This window comes from Solanum pennellii, chromosome 9 (assembly GCF_001406875.1).
Source record: "Solanum pennellii chromosome 9, SPENNV200".
Taxonomy (NCBI): domain Eukaryota; kingdom Viridiplantae; phylum Streptophyta; class Magnoliopsida; order Solanales; family Solanaceae; genus Solanum; species Solanum pennellii.
Window position 1 is genome coordinate 83575842 of NC_028645.1, and position 20766 is coordinate 83596607.

Consider the following 20766-nt stretch of genomic DNA (forward strand, 5'->3'; position numbering starts at 1 on the left):
GAAAATTAGAAGTTATGTTTAGACAATACATTTCACTTGATATTTTTTTAGAGTGCGAGAATTATAAGGTAGAAAATTGAATCCTACTTTGTTTGATTATATTTTACGGGGGCTTTTTCTATTTATTTTTCTCGTTGGTTGAATTATAATAATAATATATCTAGTAAAATTTAACTATGGGTCTGAAGAAGGTAAAGTACTGTATACATATTTTATCATTATCTTGTCCACGTAATAAAATTTGTTTTTGAAATATTCTCGGTTTAAATGTATCAAACTCAAGTGCAAGAATAAATTAACAAGGAAGAGAACAAAACAATTAGTAACAAAGCAAAGTAAAGTTTCCAAGAAAGAAATACTAACAAAATAATATGATACATATGGCTACAAGTACAAGGATATGAATATGAATAGTGCTACACAACAATCTTCGCAACGCAAAACAATATTCTATTCTTATTATTTTTTTTTAATTTTAATATATAATTTTTGCTCCTTCTTATCTAGAGTCAGGTGTTCGATAATATAAAAATGGACCATATATTGTTTAATTACTTTTTGCAATACTTTTTCTAATTAACCTACTTCTATCCCTCCACATATCCACCTACAATCTGCCTCTCACACTTCATTGTTTGAACGTTAGCGTACCTCCTCTTCAGATGCCCACTGATTAATAAACTCATTGAATGGATAAATGAAAAGTCAATGACTAGTATATTATTAATTCAAATTGTAACTAATCCAATAATTTATCTAGTGTTTATTGAATTTATAGTCACAAGGTCTTCTAGTTTAATTAAAAAAAATTCTTAGCAATAGAGAAAATGAAACACATCATCGTTAGTGACGTGTTTGCTTACATATATTAAAGTTATATTTGTGTTTATATATAGAAACACTTCTTCGAACTTTTAAGATAAATCACAACAATGGCGAAAGAGGGAAAAAATGTGGGAAGAATCAAATTAGGTTCAGAAGGACTTGAAGTATCTGTTCAAGGACTTGGTTGTATGGGTATGTCCGCTTATTACGGGTCGCCCAAACCCGAACCCGATATGATCCAACTCATTCACCATGCCGTTAACTCTGGCGTTACATTTCTCGATACTTCCAACAGTTATGGTCCACACACTAACGAAATCCTCCTTGGCAAGGTATCACTTTGTATTTTAATTATCGATATAAAGTCACGTTATGTCTTATCTAATCATGTAATCTTAATACTTTTTCAGTTTACTTCCTATAACTCCGCGTACCATCTATGATCAGCCTTTCACACTTTCTTACTTGGCATCACTCACGTCCTATTGACATGCCTAATATGACTCATAATTATATTAAATGGAAACATGAAAAGTCATAAACTAGAATATAAAATTTCTTAGCATTAATAGAGAATGAAACATATTAGTGACGCATGTGCTTACATATAATTAATAAAACGCATGTGCTTACATATAATAAATCAAAGTTATATAAGTGTTTATCTATAGAAACACTTCTTCGAATTTTTTAACTGAACGACAACAATGGCGAAAGGGGGAAAGAATGTGAAAAGAATCAAATTGGGTTCAGAGGGACTTGAAGTATCTGTTCAAGGACTTGGTTGTCTGGGTATGTCCGATTTCTACGGTCCGCCCAAACCCGAACCCGATATGATTGAACTAATACACCATGCCATTAACTCCGGCATAACATTTTTCGATACTTCAAATAGTTATGGGCCTTACACTAATGAAATCCTCCTTGGCAAGGTATCGATTTGTCAATTCTTTTAACTTATGGTTGTACCGAATCGAACATTAAATAATAAGGTGAAAGTTCTGTTAACTAACTGAGCTACTAAAATTCTAATACAGGCTTTGAAGGGAGGAATGAGGGAACGAGTCGAGTTAGCAACAAAATTTGGTATACATTTTGCAGATGGAAAGAGAGAAGTACGTGGAGAGCCAGAATATGTAAGGGCAGCATGCGAGGCTAGCTTAAAGCGACTTGATGTTGATTGCATAGACTTGTACTACCAGCACCGGATTGATACACGCGTGCCCATTGAAGTAACGGTTGGTTTCTCTGTTTCCATTGATAACTCTTGTCAAATATTTACGAACACTCAATGCTGCATAAAATTACACTATCAGCATGTTTTATTACTGTACAATTCTTGATCTATTAGGTTGGAGAACTTAAGAAGCTGGTTGAAGAGGGCAAAATAAAATATATAGGTCTATCAGAGGCTTCAGCATCAACAATTAGAAGAGCACACGCTGTTCATCCAATAACAGCAGTACAATTAGAATGGTCAATATGGTCGAGAGATGTAGAGGAAGAAATAATCCCTACTTGCAGGTATTTTTTTTCATCTTTCTGTTAGTTTTTTTTTTGTGTTTGAGGTTTTTACCAATGTGAGATGCTGATTTTCCCGTCTGTTAACTGTTCAGAGAACTCGGAATTGGGATTGTAGCATACAGTCCACTAGGCCGGGGCTTTTTGTCAGCCGGTCCAAAGCTGGTTGAGGACTTGACAAATGAAGATTTCCGAAAGGTTTAGATTATATTTATCGTTTGTTTTGAGTTCCAATATGTTCACATTATGTTTAATTGCAGTGCATTTGACTTGAAAAGATCTCCAACTTTGCAGCATCTACCGAGGTTTCAGGGCGAGAATCTTGAGCATAACAAAAAATTGTACGAGAGGATTTGTGAAATGGCAACTAAGAAGGGATGCACCCCGTCTCAACTGGCGTTGGCGTGGGTACATCACCAAGGAAACGACGTGTGTCCCATCCCGGGCACCACTAAGATTGAAAATTTCAATCAGAACATTGGAGCTCTGTCCATAAAGCTAACATCAGAAGACATGGCAGAGCTTGAATCTATTGCTTCAGCTAATGCAGTGCAGGGTGATAGGTACGGTTCGGCTGCAGCAACCTACAAAGATTCAGAAACTCCTCCTATTTCAGCATGGAAGGCTACATAAATATAGAGTTGTTCTTGTGTTGTGCACTGTATGTAATGAGGTTTCTTTTTTCCTGTTTCAAAACTATTGTGCCACTTACTGATGGTTCAAATAATAAAATCAATTCTCTGTTTGTGGACTTTTACCTATGGAGTAAAATATTGATATCTATTGGCTTTGTATTTAGTTATGCATAGATTAGTTATATTTCTGTTAGTTATTCGATTTTCTATATGTAACTTTTACTAAATTCAGATTTGCATAAAGTTACAGAAACAATTTCACATGCAAAATTCGAACATAACTAATTTAGATTTGTACAAAGTTACGAAGTGATTTCATATCCAGAGTTTAAATATACGTAATTTGCAAAAAAGTTACAAAAGTGATTTCATATCCATACTAATTCAAATTTACACAAAGTTACAAAAATGATTCCATAGTCGAGATTCAAAGTTCAAACATACATACTAATTTAAATTTGCATAAAAGTTATTTCATATACAAGATTGGAACGAAATTACATATTCAAATTCACATAAAGGATTTCATATCCAAAATTCATCGTACACACTAATTCAAATTCACACAAATTTATAAAAACAATTTTATATTCGGGATTCGAACTTTCCAAATGAACGATAACACACAACCACAACTTTGGTGGTTTGTCATTTGTCAATACCATATCTAATTAGCAACCTCTATATATACAATACAATATCCACTTGCTCTATTATGTGCATATTTGCAGAGAAGTAAGCTTAAGCTGAATCACAACAATGGCGGCAGAGGGAACAAAAGTGGGAAGAATCAAATTGGGTTCAGAGGGTCTTGAAGTATCTGCTCAAGGACTTGGTTGTATGGGTATGTCCGCTTTTTACGGGCCTCCCAAACCCGATTCCGATATGGTCCAACTCATCCACCACGCCATTAAATCCGGCGTCACATTTCTCGATACTTCCGATGTATATGGGCCCCACACTAATGAAATCCTCCTCGGCAAGGTATTTAACTTCTTAATTTTAGGGATTTTCTCTGCCTTTTATGCATTGATTATTGTACGCTATGCTTGTTGATTTTGGAATCTTGGTGTTTGAGCTGGAATTGTTGTAACATATGCAAAATGTGCTGGTTCATAAAGCTTAAAAGACTTGTACTTTTCGCATCCTTGTAGCCGGGGGATCTATTAAATGAGTCGAGAACATGAGGTTTAAGGTTCAGCAAAGACACCATGGTTATCAATAAAAAAGAAAGGACTCTACTCTTTGTTTTAGGTTGGATTGGGTTGGTGCTATTCTTTACATGTTTTAGCTCCTTTGAGGTGGACCTTAGCAAGAAATGTTGTTCATGGTTCTTCAAAACATGTATACTTTTGGAGGTGTTAACCTAAATTGCTCGGACTCAGGTGCGGGTGTCCGATACGTGTGTGGATCTAAAGGTCGGATTCATCATGATCGATCTAATTTTTAAGATTCAGGAATATGGATCTATATGGGTGCTGGGTGCTTGAAATTTGAAGGTTCCAATGAAGTCAGTGCTAGTATGCAGAGTTTATCTTTACTTGTAATAGCTAGTTCCAACAATTTCATTCTTAATATGCTAATAATCTGATTATTTAGATGCTAAAAATCTATCGAGGTCAGGATAAGGGCACATGTAGCAAGAATCGAAGTGAAATGACAGAAAACGGAAAGCTCGAGGAAGAGACAGAATTGTTTTATTGTTGAACCACTATCCAGTCGAAAATGAAAAGAAACCTCTTGTCGATACAAAGTCAGCCAAGTCTAAGAACAAGAATACAAGTAATTAAAGAAAGAGCTTTAGTGAATGTTATGTAGTAGTTGCAGTGAATAATTGATGATTGATGTCCTTGTTTGTAGAGATGAGGCTCCTTTTACAGGGTAAAGAAGAGGGTCTCTATGTAATTTTTTAATTCTTTTTTTCAAATGATGAGAGTCATGGTCAGTTGCTAAGAGCGTGACTGTTGGTTCTTGGGTTGGTTGAGAGTCTGTTGGTCCTCAAGGTTATATGATAATCAATGATCCTTGTATTTATGCAGGCTCTGAAGGGCGGGATGAGGGAACGAGTTGAGTTAGCAACAAAATTTGCTGTAAGTTTTGCAGATGGAAAAATGCAAGTGCGCGGAGAGCCAGCCTATGTAAGGGCAGCATGCGAGGCTAGCTTAAAGCGACTTGATGTTGACTGCATAGACTTGTACTACCAGCACCGGATTGATACACGCGTGCCCATTGAAGTGACGGTTAGTTCTCTATATCACAACTCTATAAAATGAATACTACGAACATTTCCTAATCCATGATGGAGGATAAAATGATTGACTTGTTTGGATACAATATATATTTTACAAATACTAAATGGCTTCAATGCTGATCAACATACACAATAATTTTGAAGTTGATCTAGTTATTGAAAGCCAGTCTCTGTATATGTTTATAGTACAATCGTTGCGATTATAATCCAAATGGCTTTCTAACACAGACAAAAGAAGAAGAAGAATTGATCCTCCAGAGATGGGAAGAAGCAATATGAAGTGGAGACAAAATTAGATGCAACTGCACTCTTATTTAGACTTCTCTTACTTCTAGTTTACATCTCTGAGCTTGATTAACCATTTAAAGAATTTAAAAATTAGTAGCCGGTATCTCTAATATAATGCAAGGGTAACCTTTAGAGAGTATTGGCATATAGACCAATACATGTCAGCCTTACAACAATTAAATTGAGTGCTTATATTGTTTAATTTTTTCGCATCTTTGTTCGAATGGTTGATCATCAATTTTTTCCCTTTGAATATCTTGTTTTACTAGGTTGGAGAACTTAAGAAGTTGGTTGAAGAGGGTAAAATTAAATATATAGGTCTATCGGAGGCTTCAGCATCAACAATTAGAAGAGCACATGCAGTTCATCCAATAACAGCGGTTCAATTAGAATGGTCTCTATGGTCGAGAGATGTAGAGGAAGACATAGTCCCTACTTGCAGGTACTTTCTTTTTTCTGTTAATTTTTCGTGTTTGGCTCTATAGCAATTCGAGCTCCTAATGTACGCCTATGTGTGAACTGTTTAGAGAACTTGGAATCGGGATTGTAGCATACAGTCCACTAGGGCGTGGCTTTTTATCATCCGGTCCAAAGCTGCTTGAGGACTGCTCAAATGAAGATTTCCGAAAGGTTAGCTTGTGTTTATTTGTTCGTCTTGGAGTTCCAGCATACTCATATCATGTTTAATTTCAGTGCATTTGTGTTGTTAGTGTAATATGGGGCATGTTTTGATCTTCAATTTTGCAGTATCTACCGAGGTTCCAGGGCGAGAATCTTGAGCATAACAAAAAACTGTATGAGAGGATTTGTCAAATTGCAGCCAAGAAGGGATGCACCCCGTCTCAACTTGCATTGGCCTGGGTACATCACCAAGGAAACGACGTGTGTCCCATTCCTGGCACCACTAAGATTGAAAACTTCAACCAGAACATTGGAGCTCTGTCCATAAAGCTTACTTCTGAAGACCTGACAGAGCTTGAATCTATTGCTTCAGCTAATGCAGTCCAGGGTGATAGGTACGGTTCGGCTGCGGCAACCTACAAAGATTCAGAAACTCCACCCCTTTCAGCATGGAAGGCTACATAAATATAGGCTACTTGCTGTTGTTTCAAATAATAAATTATGTCTCCAAACATAATTTGAACTTGCAATTTTTAAGTTTGCACGCTTACCATCCAATCAATCCCTCTTATCCAATGCAACTTGATCTTTTCTTTTTTTTTAAAAAAAATATATATTTTTAAATGATATAATATGTAAATAGATTCAAATTCTTAACCTCAAATAGCAAATAACCACTCGAACTTTGAGAGTGTACATATCAACATTTCAAATGACAATTTGAATACCTGTAATATGACACATAACTTTTAGGGATATTTAGATGATTATTTTGTAATTTGAAAACGAATTAAAGGTATTTAGATGTGCAATGATAAATTGACTATTTTTCTTACCAGCCGCCGCGCATAATTCTAAACCAGAGTCCTTGGCATTTAGCAGAGTGAAGTAGGCTGAAACGACAACAATGGCGACGGAAGGAACAAAAGTGGGAAGAATGAAATTGGGTTCAGAGGGGCTTCAAGTATCTGCTCAAGGACTTGGTTGTATGGGTATGTCCGCTTTTTACGGGCCGCCCAAACCCGAACCCGATATGATCGAACTAATCCACCACGCCATTAACTCCGGCGTCACTCTTCTCGATACCTCCGATGTATATGGGCCTTACACCAATGAAATCCTCATTGGTAAAGTATGATATTCAACCTTTTTTTTTCCCCAAATGCTTATTTTTTTTTATGAATTCAAATCTTTGAGTTTATGCATTAGGATGGCTGTACGTAATTCTGTAATTGTTGTACCTTTGTTGCTTTTGGTAAAGGATGTGATTGCTACTCGTTGTCGCAAAAATTAAAACTTTTATATAGTTCAATTTGTTTGTCTTACTTTTCTTGTTAATCCGTATTAAAAATTGCTTTTATGTTTAAACATTTTGATACATTCTACGAATCTTTAGTTTAACACTATAAGATTTAAAAGTTTTTTTGTATTCTCTTAAATTTCATACAAGTGAAAACCAGGCAGACAAACTGAAATGAAGGGAGTATCATTTTTGGAACGGACTAAAAAAAAGGAGTGTTACATTACAGGACAGAGGGAGTAAATACTAAGTAGCAGTGCTAATTACTGGTGTTTGAGATGGAATACATTTTTATTTGTTTACATATGCAGAATATGATTGTTCTCAGAGTTTAAAGTGTTGCAATTTTCTTTTTTTGGGTTGGCGGCGGGGTTGTTATGAACTTTGAGGTACTATTACATGTTTTCACCTGACAATGTGCTACGATTCAGACTTTCAGATGCTTAAGCCTCGCGTGTTGCACCTTAAGAAGAAGAATTGTTCATGATTCTTCAAACCTGTATCCTCATGCGCGATTTCTAATTTTACTATTTGAGCTTACCTGTTTTTTTTTTTCCTGCAAAGTCGTTGTTTTCTTAATATGAAGTACACTGAAACAAAAGTGTAGTGAACTTGTATTTTCTTATAGTAGTGTTCAAGTTAACTTATGTGCACCTTGATTATTTCATCGTGTAGTTGCTACCTTCCATTAGCACAAATATTGAGTAACTTTACAGACCTAGGCTGAGATAATTGAAATGAAATCATTTTGTATTTTATTTTTGTCTCCGCTGAGATTTGAATCGAACTTTATAAAGTTCGCATCGACTTCATCAACCATAAACCACACTCTTAAGCTTATTCATTCATCGCATAAGCAACTGAGAAATTTTAACCATTTTGCAATAATTGTTGCTTGCAATTCTGATAATTATGTATCTATGTAGGCTTTGAAGGGAGGGATGAGAGAACGGGTTGTATTAGCAACAAAGTTTGGTATTGTTTTAGGAGATGAAAAGAAAGCAGAAGGAAAGAGAGAAGTGCATGGAAATCCAGCCTATGTAAGGTCAGCGTGCGAGGCTAGTTTAAAGCGACTTGATGTTGACTGTATAGACTTGTACTATCAGCACCGAATTGATACACGTGTGCCCATTGAAGTCACGGTTAGTTCTCTTTTTTCCATTTATGACTCTTTGAAGGTACTTATTATTTATTTTGGAAAATGATGTAATATTTGATCTTACTCGGAGGATGACTACTGAGGAAATAGTGGTGCTAAAATCTAATAAAATAATTACTGTATAGTGGTTATATTATATCTACAAACGCTCTTGACTGTAATGCAAGCTTCTGGCTAGTATTCGAGTATATGTTTTTACTTATTATCTCGAATAGATCTAGCAGTTGTTAGCCACACTCTTTATATTGCTTAGACCAAAATCATTGCCCTTATAGTCCAAATCAGCAAGACAATTCCCTGTCTTTCTGCTTTATTGAAAAAGAAAGCAACAATAAAAGAAATGATCATCCGGAGACTGGAATCAAACAATATGAAGATGAACGGAAAAATAGATGTAACTGCTCTCTTTTTTCAGATTATTGTCAACATTTCTTATTCCCTTGAGATTCCTGTTTTACCAGGTTGGAGAACTTAAGAAGCTGGTCGAAGAAGGTAAAATAAAATATATAGGTCTATCCGAGGCTTCAGCATCAACAATTAGAAGAGCACATGCTGTTCATCCAATAACAGCAGTACAATTAGAATGGTCTCTATGGTCGAGAGATGTAGAGGAAGAAATAATCCCTACTTGCAGGTCTATTCTTCTTTCTGTTAGTTTTCGTGTTTGGGGTATATAGCAGTGTGAGATCCTGATGTTCTCCTATCTGTTAACCGTTCAGAGAACTCGGAATTGGGATTGTGGCATACAGTCCACTAGGACGGGGCTTTTTGTCTTCCGGTCCAAAGCTGCTTGAGGATTTGTCAAATGAAGACTACCGAAAGGTTTGCTTTGTTGTTCCGGATTTCAAACATATTGCTATCATGTTTAATTGCATTGATGTATTTCTGTTGCAAGTATATTTACTTGTTTTATAGAAGAAAGAGTTTCGAATAATAAGCTATTTGATCTGGATGGTATTACTAGGGACAAAAGCTTTCAATAGTTTATATCAGAAGTCATGAAGTATGAACTTAACATTGTCCCTTATATATTGCCATTTGTTTAATTGGTATACAATGCTCTCCTTTGTGCTGTTTAGTGTTACTATTTGTTTTCCTCTACTTGCTACGCGATATTGTGGGAGAGTAAAGTACGTCTTCAATTGGTTGGACTTAAAATTGATCCTCAATTTTGCAGCATCTGCCAAGGTTCCAGGCCGAGAATCTTGAGCATAACAAAAAGCTGTATGAGCGAATTTGTGATATGGCAGCTAAGAAGGGATGCACTCCTTCTCAACTAGCGTTGGCTTGGGTACATCACCAAGGAAACGACGTGTGTCCCATCCCTGGCACCACTAAGATTGAAAACTTCAACCAGAACATTGGAGCTCTGTCTGTAAAGTTAACATCAGAAGACATGGCAGATCTTGAATCCATTGCCTCAGCTAACGCAGTCCAGGGTGATCGATATATACCTGGTATGAGTACTTTCAAAAATTCAGAAACGCCGCCCCTTTCAGCATGGAAGGCTACATGATGTTGCAGTTGCTTGAGTTGTTGTTCTTGTGTTGTGCATAATATGCACTGAGAGTATATTTCTCTGTTTCAAAATTCAGACTATAGTGCCATTTAGTTATGGTTCAAATAATAAAGTTCATGTTTATGTTTGTAGACTTTTACCTATGGAGTAAAATACTGATAATTACTACTCCATTGCCTTACAAAATATCTTTTTCCTTAATTGGACAAGTATTTTTGAATCATGATAGTGTTCAGGTAAACTTACGTTCTTTTAGCTATAGACAATTTTTTTAGCATGTTTAGCTTTCAAAATTGCTGAAGTCCTACGTTACGATATTATCACAAAAGACATATATAAAGTTACATAAATAATTTCTCGAAATAAGCTTAAAATAATATAATATCATGCAATTTTTCGAAAAAAAAAAAGGTTATTATGATGGCAATAAAATGCTCATACAACCCCCATGGTCCTCTTTTTATCAATAATGACGTATGTGCTTACATATTCTTTGTCACAATGTAGTATAAAATATTACTCCGATCGACCGCTCCTTTAATATTTAATTAAAAAGTATTTATCTCTATGCTTAAAGCTATATATATTATTAGTGTTAAACTTTTGTACTATCAACTTATAAATGTTAAGTAGAATTCTATATGTCGTGTTATTAGTATTCAGGCTTTATATTTATATATAAAAAGATATTTAAAATGTACAATAATCTATTAAAGATTAGTGTCAAGAATTCATAACTAATTTTTTAACTCTCTCCGAATTTAGTAACTTTTTTTTTTTAATTAGAAAATTCATTCAATATATATAAGTATGTAATTATGAACTCAACAGTAATGACCATTATGCATTGCAACATTATCTGAACTTATTACTTTCTATGAAAATCATATATCTACCTATAAATATTCATTAAAATATAACTTATTTTATATTATAATGATGTTTGATCAATGTACTATAGATGTATTTTTTCTAATAATTATAGTGTGTAGTTCAGCTCCTGTGCACCTTGACTATTTCAGCACCGAATTGATACGCGTGTGCCCATTGAAATCACGGTTGGTATTCTTTCTCTTCGATTTTTAACTCTATAAAATGCAGGGTTTAAAATGATCAACGTTTCAACTCTGTTTACTAGATTGGAGAACTTAAGAAACTGGTTGAAGAGGAGCTGGAATCCATTGCTTCAGCTAATTCAGTCCAGGGTGATCGGTATATTCCTGGTGTGAGTACTCATAAGAATTCAGAAACTCCGCCCCTTTCATCGTGGAAGGCTACAGAATGATGCAATCGCGTAACTGGTATGTAATTAGTGTGTGTGTCTGTTAAGTCAGAGGTAATTTTTTTTCTGTATTTTGTGCTGTAATAGATATCATATTTTTCGATTTCAGTCTGTCGTGCTACTAATGATGTTATAATGGTATAAACAATAAAATTGTGACTCTCTTTTACAATTTATCATCAAAGAAACATTAAGACTTCACCCACCTGCTCCATTCTTAATCCCCCGCAGGGTAGACCAAGATGTTGAATTGTGTGATTATATCATTCCAAAGGGTTCACTAGTACTAGTGATCAATGCATGGGCAATTGGTCGTGATTCTTCATTTTGGGAAGACACTTTAGAGCTTAAACCTGAGAGATTCCAGAGTTTAAAATTAGATGTGTGGAAAAGATTTTGAATTGATTCCATTTGGTGTTGGCCGAAGAACATGCCCTGGATTTCCATTGGCATTTAGATGGATGCCAATAATATTGGGCTCGATGTTGAATTCATTCAATTGGGAACTTGAGGCATACATTGAGCCAAAAGACTTAAACATGGAGGAGAAATTTGGTGCCATCATAGCCAAAGCTCATCCTTTGCGAGCTATCCCATCTCCTCTTTGAAATCGCGTACACTTTATAATAAATACTTATCTAGTATCGTTATTCTTATTATGTCCACAATCACCAACATAGTGACCACACTTTATCCACAAACACCACCCACTATTATCAGTGACGTAACGTTTTGCCATATATAATAAATTAAAATCACAACTCAAAGATGTTTGCGACTTGTTTATACCTTATTGGAAATAAAATGGCTTTATTTTCTTGATTGATGGATGGATTATTTCTCTCTGTATGTATTTCTTTTTCAAATTTTGTTTGGTCACAAAAGATTGAATGGTTAATTTTCCTCTGAACTCATTAAAAAAGAGATAAGAATAATTTAATCAAATTAAATACTCTTTAATGATTAAAATATCCGATAATTTTATTACTCATAGTACATTGAACGGAGCTAAAATAATTTATTTATTTTTTCTAAATCGAACACCTAATAAATTAACTAAACAAAAGAATTAACATTAACTAGCACCCAATAATTGAATATATTAATTTGTTGACGAGCTTTTATGTAAATGGCGGGCTAATAGCAAACTTTACTTATTTGACTTTTGTAGAAAGGAAAAATCACTTTTTAATTATAGTTATATGGTCAATATTGCTGAAAACGCAAAAGATTGTGATTTAACGATCAATAAAGTTGATAAAATAGTTGAAGATCAAAATTCAATTTCCAGCAAAAAAAAAAAGAAACTTATTAACAATTTCTTCCTATTTATTTGAACTTTGGTGGGTAAATTTACCTTGTTTTTAAAGTGATGAAAAATATTTGTGAGATGCGTCATGCGTGTAAGATGGCCCTCCATTTTGTGTGATACTTTTCTATGTAGTCTCTCTCGAATAGAATAACATCTTTCTATATTAAAAAAAAAAAGAATTTAGCTCTATACTCTCCATTTTTACTTATAATGACATAATATTTTATCAAGACAAATAATGATTAAGCCAAAATTTTGAATTTATATATTTTGAATTCTGAAAAAAATGATATATTAATTTCTGAATATATTATTTATACGTATTAGATAGCCCCTACACACAAATGTCTCTGTCGTGTCAACACAAGTTCAACCTTCTCTCTTTTAATTTATTAAACTTCGTATCTAGTCAAATCAATCGAATTTAAATTTTAAATCCGCGCCCCGGTTTCCATATATATACCTCAACATCTACATCCTACTCACACACACAACTCTGTTTCTCTGTTTTTTTGCTCTCTTTCATTCATCAATGGCTGCAGAAGGAATTAAAAAAGTGCCAAGAATGAAGATGGGCTCACAAGGCCTTGAAGTATCAGCTCAAGGGCTGGGCTGTATGGGAATGTCTGCATTTTATGGGCCCCCAAAACCTGATGATGAAATGATTAAACTTATTCACCATTCCATTAATTCTGGTATCACTTTTCTTGATACTTCAGATATATATGGGCCTTACACAAATGAAATCCTCATAGGAAAGGTATGTTATCGTACGAATTTAGTCAGTTCCAAAAAGAATGAGTCAAAAGATGTCATAACATTTGATAAACTTGTTGATTAACGTTAATTGTATAATCGCGATAGGCTTTGAAGGGAGAGACGAGAGAACGAGTTGAGTTGGCAACAAAGTTTGGAATTAATGCTTCTGCAGATGGAAAAATAGAAATAATTGGAGATCCCTGCTATGTTAGAGCTTCATGTGAAGCTAGCTTAAAGAGACTTGATGTTAACTGCATCGACTTATACTATCAACATAGGATCGATACACGTGTGCCAATTGAAATCACGGTAAGTTATATACATCATCAGTATAAGTTACGATAACAAGTTTGTTAGAAATTTAGAATGTTTCGTCCCCTGTTTAAAAATCCTGTTTTTAGTCCCCTGATAAGAAGCAATGATCAAACTTGTTGTTCGCGATGTATTATCCTTTGATGAATTGCTTTTTGTATTCAAGATGGGAGAACTTAAGAAGCTAGTCGAAGAGGGTAAAATAAAATACATAGGTCTCTCTGAGGCTTCAGCATCGACGATTAGGAGAGCACATGAAGTTCATCCAATAACAGCAGTACAGTTAGAATGGTCCCTATGGTCGAGAGACGTAGAGGAAGAAATAATTCCTACTTGCAGGTTTATAACATTCATCCATTTTATACTCGTTTAACGTCTAAAACCATAGTTTTTAAGTCCTTAATACAACATTAATCGTCATGACTAAAATTGATTTTTGTAGGGAGCTTGGAATTGGAATTGTAGCATATAGTCCCTTAGGTAAAGGATTTTTGTCATCAGGTCCGAAGCTGCTTGAGGATCTGTCAAATGAAGACTTTCGGAAGGTTTGCAGTATTTGTTGAACTGTGTGATCATTTCATCTAAAATTTATATAGTTATAAGAAAAAACACTCTTGTATAAATACTATATATTGATTTTGCAGCATATACCAAGGTTTCAAGCTGAGAATCTCAAGCATAACAAGATCTTATACGAGAGAATTTGCCAAATGGCAACGAAGAAGGGATGTACGCCATCTCAACTAGCCTTAGCCTGGGTACATCACCAAGGAAATGACGTGTGCCCCATCCCAGGTACCAGAGATGGATTCGTTATTTGAATTTGACGAGTTCAAACTTTTAGATTGATTTGTGATGAAAATACTGGATTCAGTTGAACTGATTGACTATATGCTAAATTGTCCATTGTTAGGTACCACTAAGATCAAAAACCTCGAACAGAACATCGAAGCTCTGTACATTAAGTTAACAACTGAAGACATGGTGGAGCTTGAATCCATTGCATCAGCTGATGCAGTGAAAGGTGAAAGAGATGCTTCTAGTGCAAGTACTTATAAAAACTCTGATACTCCACATTTGTCAACTTGGCATGCTGCGCGATAAAATATCGCGTAGCTTCCAAGTTAATAGGTCCGTGTTGAAATAATGAACTTAAAAGTTAAAAGGTTTATAGATGATAAATCTATGTTTATTAGTATTTTGCATTATCGAATGTATGTCTTTTGTGAGTCTACCAAAATGTTCATTAATTAATCGCCTCATTATTTACTCATAAAGTAATATTGATCTTTCACATTATTATTATAATTCCAGTATAACTTGTTCACAAACCGGACACCCTATATTTCTTAAAGTAAATGCTACTCATATGACTAGAATTATACAATCTTATAGTACTTTTGTATTGAATATTTAAATTTTAATCTATAAATATTGAATTGATCTAATCAAATTTAGGTCTCAATTAGTCAAATTAGCTATTGAAAAGTAAAACGTGATAACTATTTAAGATCGAAGGAGTAATATATATGAGCATGAAAACAATATGCATAATGTATTTCAACAAATGTTAGGCCTTGGTAATTTCTCTACCCATCCATTTTCACGCTATAGACCAAGAAATTTACTCAAAAGTTAGGCATGTGTAATTATTCAACAGCTGTGTATTATTTTAATGTTAAGATGTGAATATTATGTCAATGACCTCACCTAATTCACTCTGAATACAAAGAGGTTCACACAAGTGATAACGTATCACTTGTATCCCACAAATTCCCCCCCCCCCCTAATCAACACTCTCAAAGTCCCTAAAACTACATTGTGAATGTTAATTAAGTTAAAAATAGTGAACTTCTATTTATCGAGTCTTAAACTTTTTTCTATTTGAAGCGAACTAGCCAATACATGGAGACATTTTAACAAGTTCTGACTTTTGAATTTAAAATTTTGTCCTTTGGAGCAAGTGGAGGTTGAATTTAAAATTTTGTCCTTTGGAGCAAGTGGAGGTCAAATGTTAGAGATCGTCAATTTCCGAGGTGTATTACAAAATGAAGCCTATCTTATGACATGACATAATTTAGTGTGAGACAGAATTTATATAAATTAGATGGGGGTACATTTTTAAAAAAATGTATATCACACACTATATATTATTGGATTCCTCTACACTTTTGTATTTGCAAATAGCATATAATGGATTACTATACACTTGTGTTTGGATCAATTTTTTCTTTGATTTTTCTTTATATTCTAGCAAAAATATGTAGCAAAGAAAACAAAAAACTTCCACCAGGTCCATCACCATGGCCAATTATTGGAAATCTTCACTTGTTAGGTACAAAATCCCAGGTATCTCTAGCCAATCTTGCAAAAATTTATGGTCCAATTATGAGTTTAAAATTAGGACAAATAACAACAATAGTCATTTCTTCATCAACCATGCAAAACAAGTCCTCAAAATTCAAGATCAAGTTTTTTCAACATATAGATTTGTTCCTAATGCCATTCAAGCACATAACTATAGCAAATTCTCTGTGGCATTTCTTCATGTTTGTCCTCAATGGCGAACGCTGCGCAAAATATTGAACAAAAATATCTTCTCTTCCAATAGTCTTGATGCAAATCAACATCTAAGGTCTCAAAAGGTGAAAGAAATGATTGATTATTGCGAAAAATGTAGTGTACAAGGTAAAGTTGTGGATATAGGTCAAGTTGCTTTCAAGACTAGTCTCAATTTGTTGTCAAATACCCTTTTCTCCAAGGATTTGGCTGACCCTTTTTCAGATTCAAAGGTGGAGTTGAAGGAGGTTATAAAGAATATCATTGATGAGATGGGGAACCCTAACCTAGTGGATTTTTTCCCTATACTTGAAAAGTTTGATCTTCAAAGAATAAGGCGTCGTACAACCATTCATATTGGTAAGTTGTTTAAGCTTTTTGATGGTTTGATCAACGAACGATTGGAGGAAAAGAGAAGGTTTCATAGTGAAAGAAGTGATGTTTTGGAAGTGTTTCTCAATATTTGTGAAGAAAATCCTCAAGAAATCAATCATAATCACATCAAATCCGTATTTTTGGTTTGTGCTCTTTTCTCATTAATTAATGAGTTTTAAGCTATATATATATCATCAACTAACCCTCTTCATTTATGGACTCCATCCTTAATTAGCATTTACAAATCTTATTGTGATGAAGTGGACAGCTTTGAGGTATTGGCTAAGATCAAGCTCATCTATCTCATTTCAAGGATGAGATAGATGGTGTCTTTTTGGTCTTGGGGCGAGCCCGGCAACCCCATACCGAAGAAAGTAGCCTTTTCCAAATTTCGGTTAGGGCATTTCTTTCTTCAACGATTCGGTTGAGTTTCTTTTTCGTAATACGTAAAAGCTTCTCGTCTGTGGTCTGCGTTTTTTAAAAGTTAGTCTGACTAATTTTTGAAGTCAAATTAGATTACATTAATTCGATATTTTAAACAAAAAATTTAGATATTCAAAAATTATACGAAAAATACTATAGATTGCAATTTTGTTACCTATCAATTTATGATGAAAAAGAACATTGTAAAAACAATAGTTCTTAGGGTTTGACTCTAAAAAAGAAAATCATGACAATTAAAATGACAATTAAAAGTAGACTGAGGGAACAATTTATTTCTTTATATTATTGGTATCTAGAGTTTGATGTACAAATTGATTTTATAGGACCTATTTTTGGCGGGTACTGATACAACCACAAGCACAATGGAATGGATAATGGCAGAAATACTTAAACATCCTGAGATTATGAAGAAAGTTCAGATTGAACTCGAAGAAATTATTGGAAAAGGAAAATCAATAGAAGAAGATGATATTTCTCGACTTCCATACTTGCAGTGCACAGTTAAAGAAACATTAAGATTACATCCATCTGCTCCATTCTTACTACCACACAAAGTGGAGCAAGACGTTGAATTGTGTGGTTACATTGTTCCAAAGGGCTCACAGGTATATATATATATGTAATTTTCATAAAATAGTTATAACTTTATTAAATATATTTTTAAAAAGTTGATTTTCTTTATTTATTGATTTGCCTTTTGTTTGACTTGTCCAAACATAGACAAGAATGCCTATTTGACACTCTTTTTTATAGGTACTAGTCAATGTGTGGGAAATTAACAGAGATTCTACTTTTTGGGAGGATCCCTTAGTGTTTAAACCTGAGAGGTTTTGGCATTCAAATTTAGACATGCGAGGACAAGATTTTGAACTGATCCCATTTGGTGCGGGTAGAAGAATGTGCCCTGCCTTGCCACTTGCATTGCGAATGATTCCAGTCATGTTGGGCTCACTCTTGAATTCCTTCAATTGGAAACTCGAGGCAGGCATTAGACCAGAAGACCTAGACATGGAGGAGATATTTGGTTTGGCTTTAGTCAAAGCTCATCCTTTGCGGGCTATCCCATCTCCTCTTTGATGTTTTTCGGACTTGGTCAAAAATTTGAGATCACCAATTTCCAAGGTCATTGATTAATGTTATTTGAACGATTATTAATTAAAGTTTCATTATTTTCTTAAGAAAAAAGGGAGAATAAAAATGTAGGCAATAATTATAAAAATATTTCAACTTCAAATTTATTCATTTTTTGAAGTTTAAGTAATTTCAAAAGGAAAAGATTACTATAAAGTACAATAATTATCAATTATTCCCCTACACTTTGTATTTGCAAATATATAGCATCTAATGGATTACTATACACTTGTGTTTGGATCAATTTTTTCATTGATTTTTTTCTTTATATTCTAGCAAAAATATGTAGCAAAGAAGACAAAAAACTTCCACCAGGTCCATCACCATGGCCATCTTCACTTGTCAAGTTTTTTTCAACAAAATTTATCCTGTTTGTCTCTCTTTATTTTGACATATTTTGTTTTTGCTTTTGCTTTTTCTTTCTACTTTTTATTGAAACTTATTGTAAAAATAATTATCTTAATAACTTTAATTTTGATTGTCTTTTCATTATTTCAATTACGTTACAAATAAATTCAAAGTCATATTCTTAATCCTCTTAATCAGTATAACTTGTCATTCTTAGGAATTTATTGTATAGTGAATTATACTCTTTAATATATTTTTATTTAAGCCAAGTAAAACTAGAAAAAATGGAAATTTGTACCTATCATTTTTTTCAATCTTTTTTGGGTAGTTAATTCTCTCCTTTGTTCTCTTTTTGATATTTAATTTCAAATATATTTCTTTCTTACCTTCTTTTGTCTTCTAATTTCAAAATTTTATCTATTTCTTAGTGATCTTGATTGACAATTCTTTAGGTTGGTGAATAAAGGAAAAATTAAAAAATAGATAGTAATGAAGTTAACAAAGACGAGGAAGAAGTTGGAACTAAAAAATATTGATTTTGAAAAATAATTAACTAAAGAGTATATACCTTATAGACAACATAAAGTAACAATTGTCACAAAATATTGATATATTTTACCCTTTTCTTCTTGGTTTTATGCTATTTTTTCTTATTTCCTTCTTTTAGCCTTTTAAATCGTATTTTATTTTAAAAAATGAAAAACGTGAATCTTATAAAGCATAATGTTGAGATATCATACTAAAAATATTTTAAAGAAATTTATTCAAAAAGATGAAAAATGTGAATCTTATGAAGCATAAATATTAAGATATCATTCTAAAACTATTTTAAAGAAGTGAACCAAGTAAAAAGAAAAAATAGCGTTCATATCTCAAGTTCAATTAAATGTAGAGAAATCATTCAAAAAATTATAATTTAGAAAGGGATCATAACAAAAAAACAAGAGAAAAAACGATCACATCTCAAATTAAAAAACCATTAATCTTACATTACCGATTTTCTTTTCCACAACATTTATTTTTAATATTTAACTTTTACGAGTCCAGATACATTGATTTCTTTAATACATTTCATATTTAATTTAAACATTTTTCATAATTTTCTTCTATCAAATTTGTGTGATTAGTAAAATCAATTCCATTTTATAAAGTCAAAATTGATGGGTTGGGATGTCAAAATCGCAATCAACTCTACCTTTGAATCCAAAAAAGGGGGGTCATAAACAGTAATATCAACAGTATAGCAATTCATGTTGATAATAACACACACAAAAAAAAATCATATAATTCATATCTACCTTTAATTTTTTTTAAAAAAAAATCATAAACTGTTATACTAATATTTCTGACAAAATTAATCTATGAAAATATAAAGAAAAAAAAGATAAATATACCCCTGAACTACAGTAAATGATTCACAGATACCTTACGTCATACTTTTGGGACATTGATGTCTCTGCCATCCAAAAATTAGAGCATATATGCACTTCATTCTAACGGAAGACTAAATAGGGACACGTGGCGCAATCTTATCTGTCGATAAATGTCGGATCGATGGATAAGATTATGACACGTGTATGTCCGTTAGTATAAAGGGTATATATGCTCTAGTTTTTAGACGACAGGAGCACCAAGTCCCAAAAGTATGACGGAGGGTATTTGCATACAATTTATAATAGTTCGGAGATATATTTATCCTTTTTCCCAAATATAAATCATTCATGAAGACCTTCTTGTCCTTAATATGTTAAACAAAATCATAACAATTAAAAAAAAACCAGTTTAATTTGGTACTAAAATGAATAATTACACCTCAATCCCTTTAACCTATCTAGTATATAGATAATATATACACCTTATACGAAATATACATATATGAAGTGGTCATGATTTTACAATCAAGTTATTGTTTTGAAAGCAATTTGACCTACAAAAGTGAAGATTTCCCATAATATTGGCCATGGTGAAAGGTTTTTTGCTTGCTCTTCTGCATATTTTTGCTATAATAATACAAAGAAAAATCAAAGAAAAAATTGATACACACATTTTTTCAGTTATAATACAAGTCATATGTCATGTACATTTTAGTTTTTACATAAAACAAATGGGCATGTGCCTATATAAG

General features: G+C 33.3%; 4 protein-coding genes and 1 pseudogene across 8 annotated transcripts; all 5 read left to right on the forward strand.

Annotated features, from left to right (window-relative positions):
- Positions 1 to 932: 932 nt before the first annotated feature.
- LOC107031338 (auxin-induced protein PCNT115-like) lies at positions 933 to 3129 on the forward strand. Of its 2 annotated transcripts, none has more exons than XM_015232663.2 (5): positions 933 to 1157; positions 1863 to 2063; positions 2177 to 2349; positions 2442 to 2544; positions 2641 to 3129. In XM_015232663.2, exons 1-5 carry the CDS (start codon positions 933 to 935, stop codon positions 2977 to 2979), a joined length of 1041 nt encoding a protein of 346 aa, XP_015088149.1. In that variant the 3' UTR covers positions 2980 to 3129. The 2 variants fall into 2 exon arrangements, with proteins under 2 accessions (XP_015088149.1, XP_015088148.1); XM_015232662.2 differs by lacking the exon at positions 933 to 1157 and adding an exon at positions 1514 to 1757 and having other exon boundaries at positions 2641 to 3103.
- A 477-nt stretch (positions 3130 to 3606) lies between these two features.
- Positions 3607 to 8445, forward strand: LOC107031337 (auxin-induced protein PCNT115-like). Of its 3 annotated transcripts, XR_003580368.1 has the most exons (7): positions 3607 to 3965; positions 5021 to 5221; positions 5790 to 5962; positions 6048 to 6150; positions 6268 to 6536; positions 7024 to 7273; positions 8368 to 8445. XR_003580368.1 is itself a non-coding variant. In XM_027919695.1 (6 exons), the coding sequence occupies exons 1-6, from the start codon at positions 3741 to 3743 to the stop codon at positions 6991 to 6993; spliced, it is 984 nt and encodes a 327-aa protein (XP_027775496.1). In that variant the 5' UTR covers positions 3607 to 3740; the 3' UTR covers positions 6994 to 7116. The 3 variants fall into 3 exon arrangements, 2 of the variants coding, with proteins under 2 accessions (XP_027775496.1, XP_015088146.1); XM_027919695.1 differs by lacking the exon at positions 8368 to 8445 and having other exon boundaries at positions 6981 to 7116; XM_015232660.2 differs by lacking the exons at positions 7024 to 7273; positions 8368 to 8445 and having other exon boundaries at positions 6268 to 6722.
- Positions 7024 to 10320, forward strand: LOC107031336 (auxin-induced protein PCNT115). The gene is made up of 5 exons (XM_015232659.2): positions 7024 to 7273; positions 8368 to 8583; positions 9062 to 9234; positions 9320 to 9422; positions 9778 to 10320. Exons 1-5 carry the CDS (start codon positions 7049 to 7051, stop codon positions 10114 to 10116), a joined length of 1056 nt encoding a protein of 351 aa, XP_015088145.1. The 5' UTR covers positions 7024 to 7048; the 3' UTR covers positions 10117 to 10320.
- A 580-nt stretch (positions 10321 to 10900) lies between these two features.
- LOC107030524 (auxin-induced protein PCNT115-like) lies at positions 10901 to 15089 on the forward strand. Of its 2 annotated transcripts, XM_015231796.2 has the most exons (8): positions 10901 to 11177; positions 11258 to 11420; positions 13256 to 13473; positions 13578 to 13781; positions 13951 to 14123; positions 14227 to 14329; positions 14429 to 14579; positions 14698 to 15089. In XM_015231796.2, the coding sequence occupies exons 3-8, from the start codon at positions 13279 to 13281 to the stop codon at positions 14886 to 14888; spliced, it is 1017 nt and encodes a 338-aa protein (XP_015087282.1). In that variant the 5' UTR covers positions 10901 to 11177; positions 11258 to 11420; positions 13256 to 13278; the 3' UTR covers positions 14889 to 15089. The 2 variants fall into 2 exon arrangements, with proteins under 2 accessions (XP_015087282.1, XP_015087281.1); XM_015231795.2 differs by lacking the exons at positions 10901 to 11177; positions 11258 to 11420 and having other exon boundaries at positions 13008 to 13473.
- A 763-nt stretch (positions 15090 to 15852) lies between these two features.
- On the forward strand, positions 15853 to 18537 carry LOC107030522 (annotated as a pseudogene).
- The last annotated feature ends 2229 nt before the right edge of the window (positions 18538 to 20766 follow it).

Coding starts and splice junctions, on each gene's coding strand:
- LOC107031336 (XM_015232659.2), top strand. CDS start 7,049: ATGGCGACGGAAGGAACAAAAGTGGGAAGAATGAAATTGGGTTCAGAG. Junction 7,274..8,367: donor ATGAAATCCTCATTGGTAAA/GTATGATATTCA, acceptor GTATCTATGTAG/GCTTTGAAGGGAGGGATGAG. Junction 9,423..9,777: donor CAAATGAAGACTACCGAAAG/GTTTGCTTTGTT, acceptor TCAATTTTGCAG/CATCTGCCAAGGTTCCAGGC.
- LOC107030524 (XM_015231795.2), top strand. CDS start 13,246: ATGGCTGCAGAAGGAATTAAAAAAGTGCCAAGAATGAAGATGGGCTCA. Junction 13,474..13,577: donor ATGAAATCCTCATAGGAAAG/GTATGTTATCGT, acceptor TAATCGCGATAG/GCTTTGAAGGGAGAGACGAG. Junction 14,580..14,697: donor TGACGTGTGCCCCATCCCAG/GTACCAGAGATG, acceptor GTCCATTGTTAG/GTACCACTAAGATCAAAAAC.
- LOC107031337 (XM_015232660.2), top strand. CDS start 3,741: ATGGCGGCAGAGGGAACAAAAGTGGGAAGAATCAAATTGGGTTCAGAG. Junction 5,963..6,047: donor GACATAGTCCCTACTTGCAG/GTACTTTCTTTT, acceptor TGAACTGTTTAG/AGAACTTGGAATCGGGATTG. Junction 6,151..6,267: donor CAAATGAAGATTTCCGAAAG/GTTAGCTTGTGT, acceptor TCAATTTTGCAG/TATCTACCGAGGTTCCAGGG.
- LOC107031338 (XM_015232663.2), top strand. CDS start 933: ATGGCGAAAGAGGGAAAAAATGTGGGAAGAATCAAATTAGGTTCAGAA. Junction 1,158..1,862: donor ACGAAATCCTCCTTGGCAAG/GTATCACTTTGT, acceptor ATTCTAATACAG/GCTTTGAAGGGAGGAATGAG. Junction 2,064..2,176: donor GCGTGCCCATTGAAGTAACG/GTTGGTTTCTCT, acceptor TTGATCTATTAG/GTTGGAGAACTTAAGAAGCT.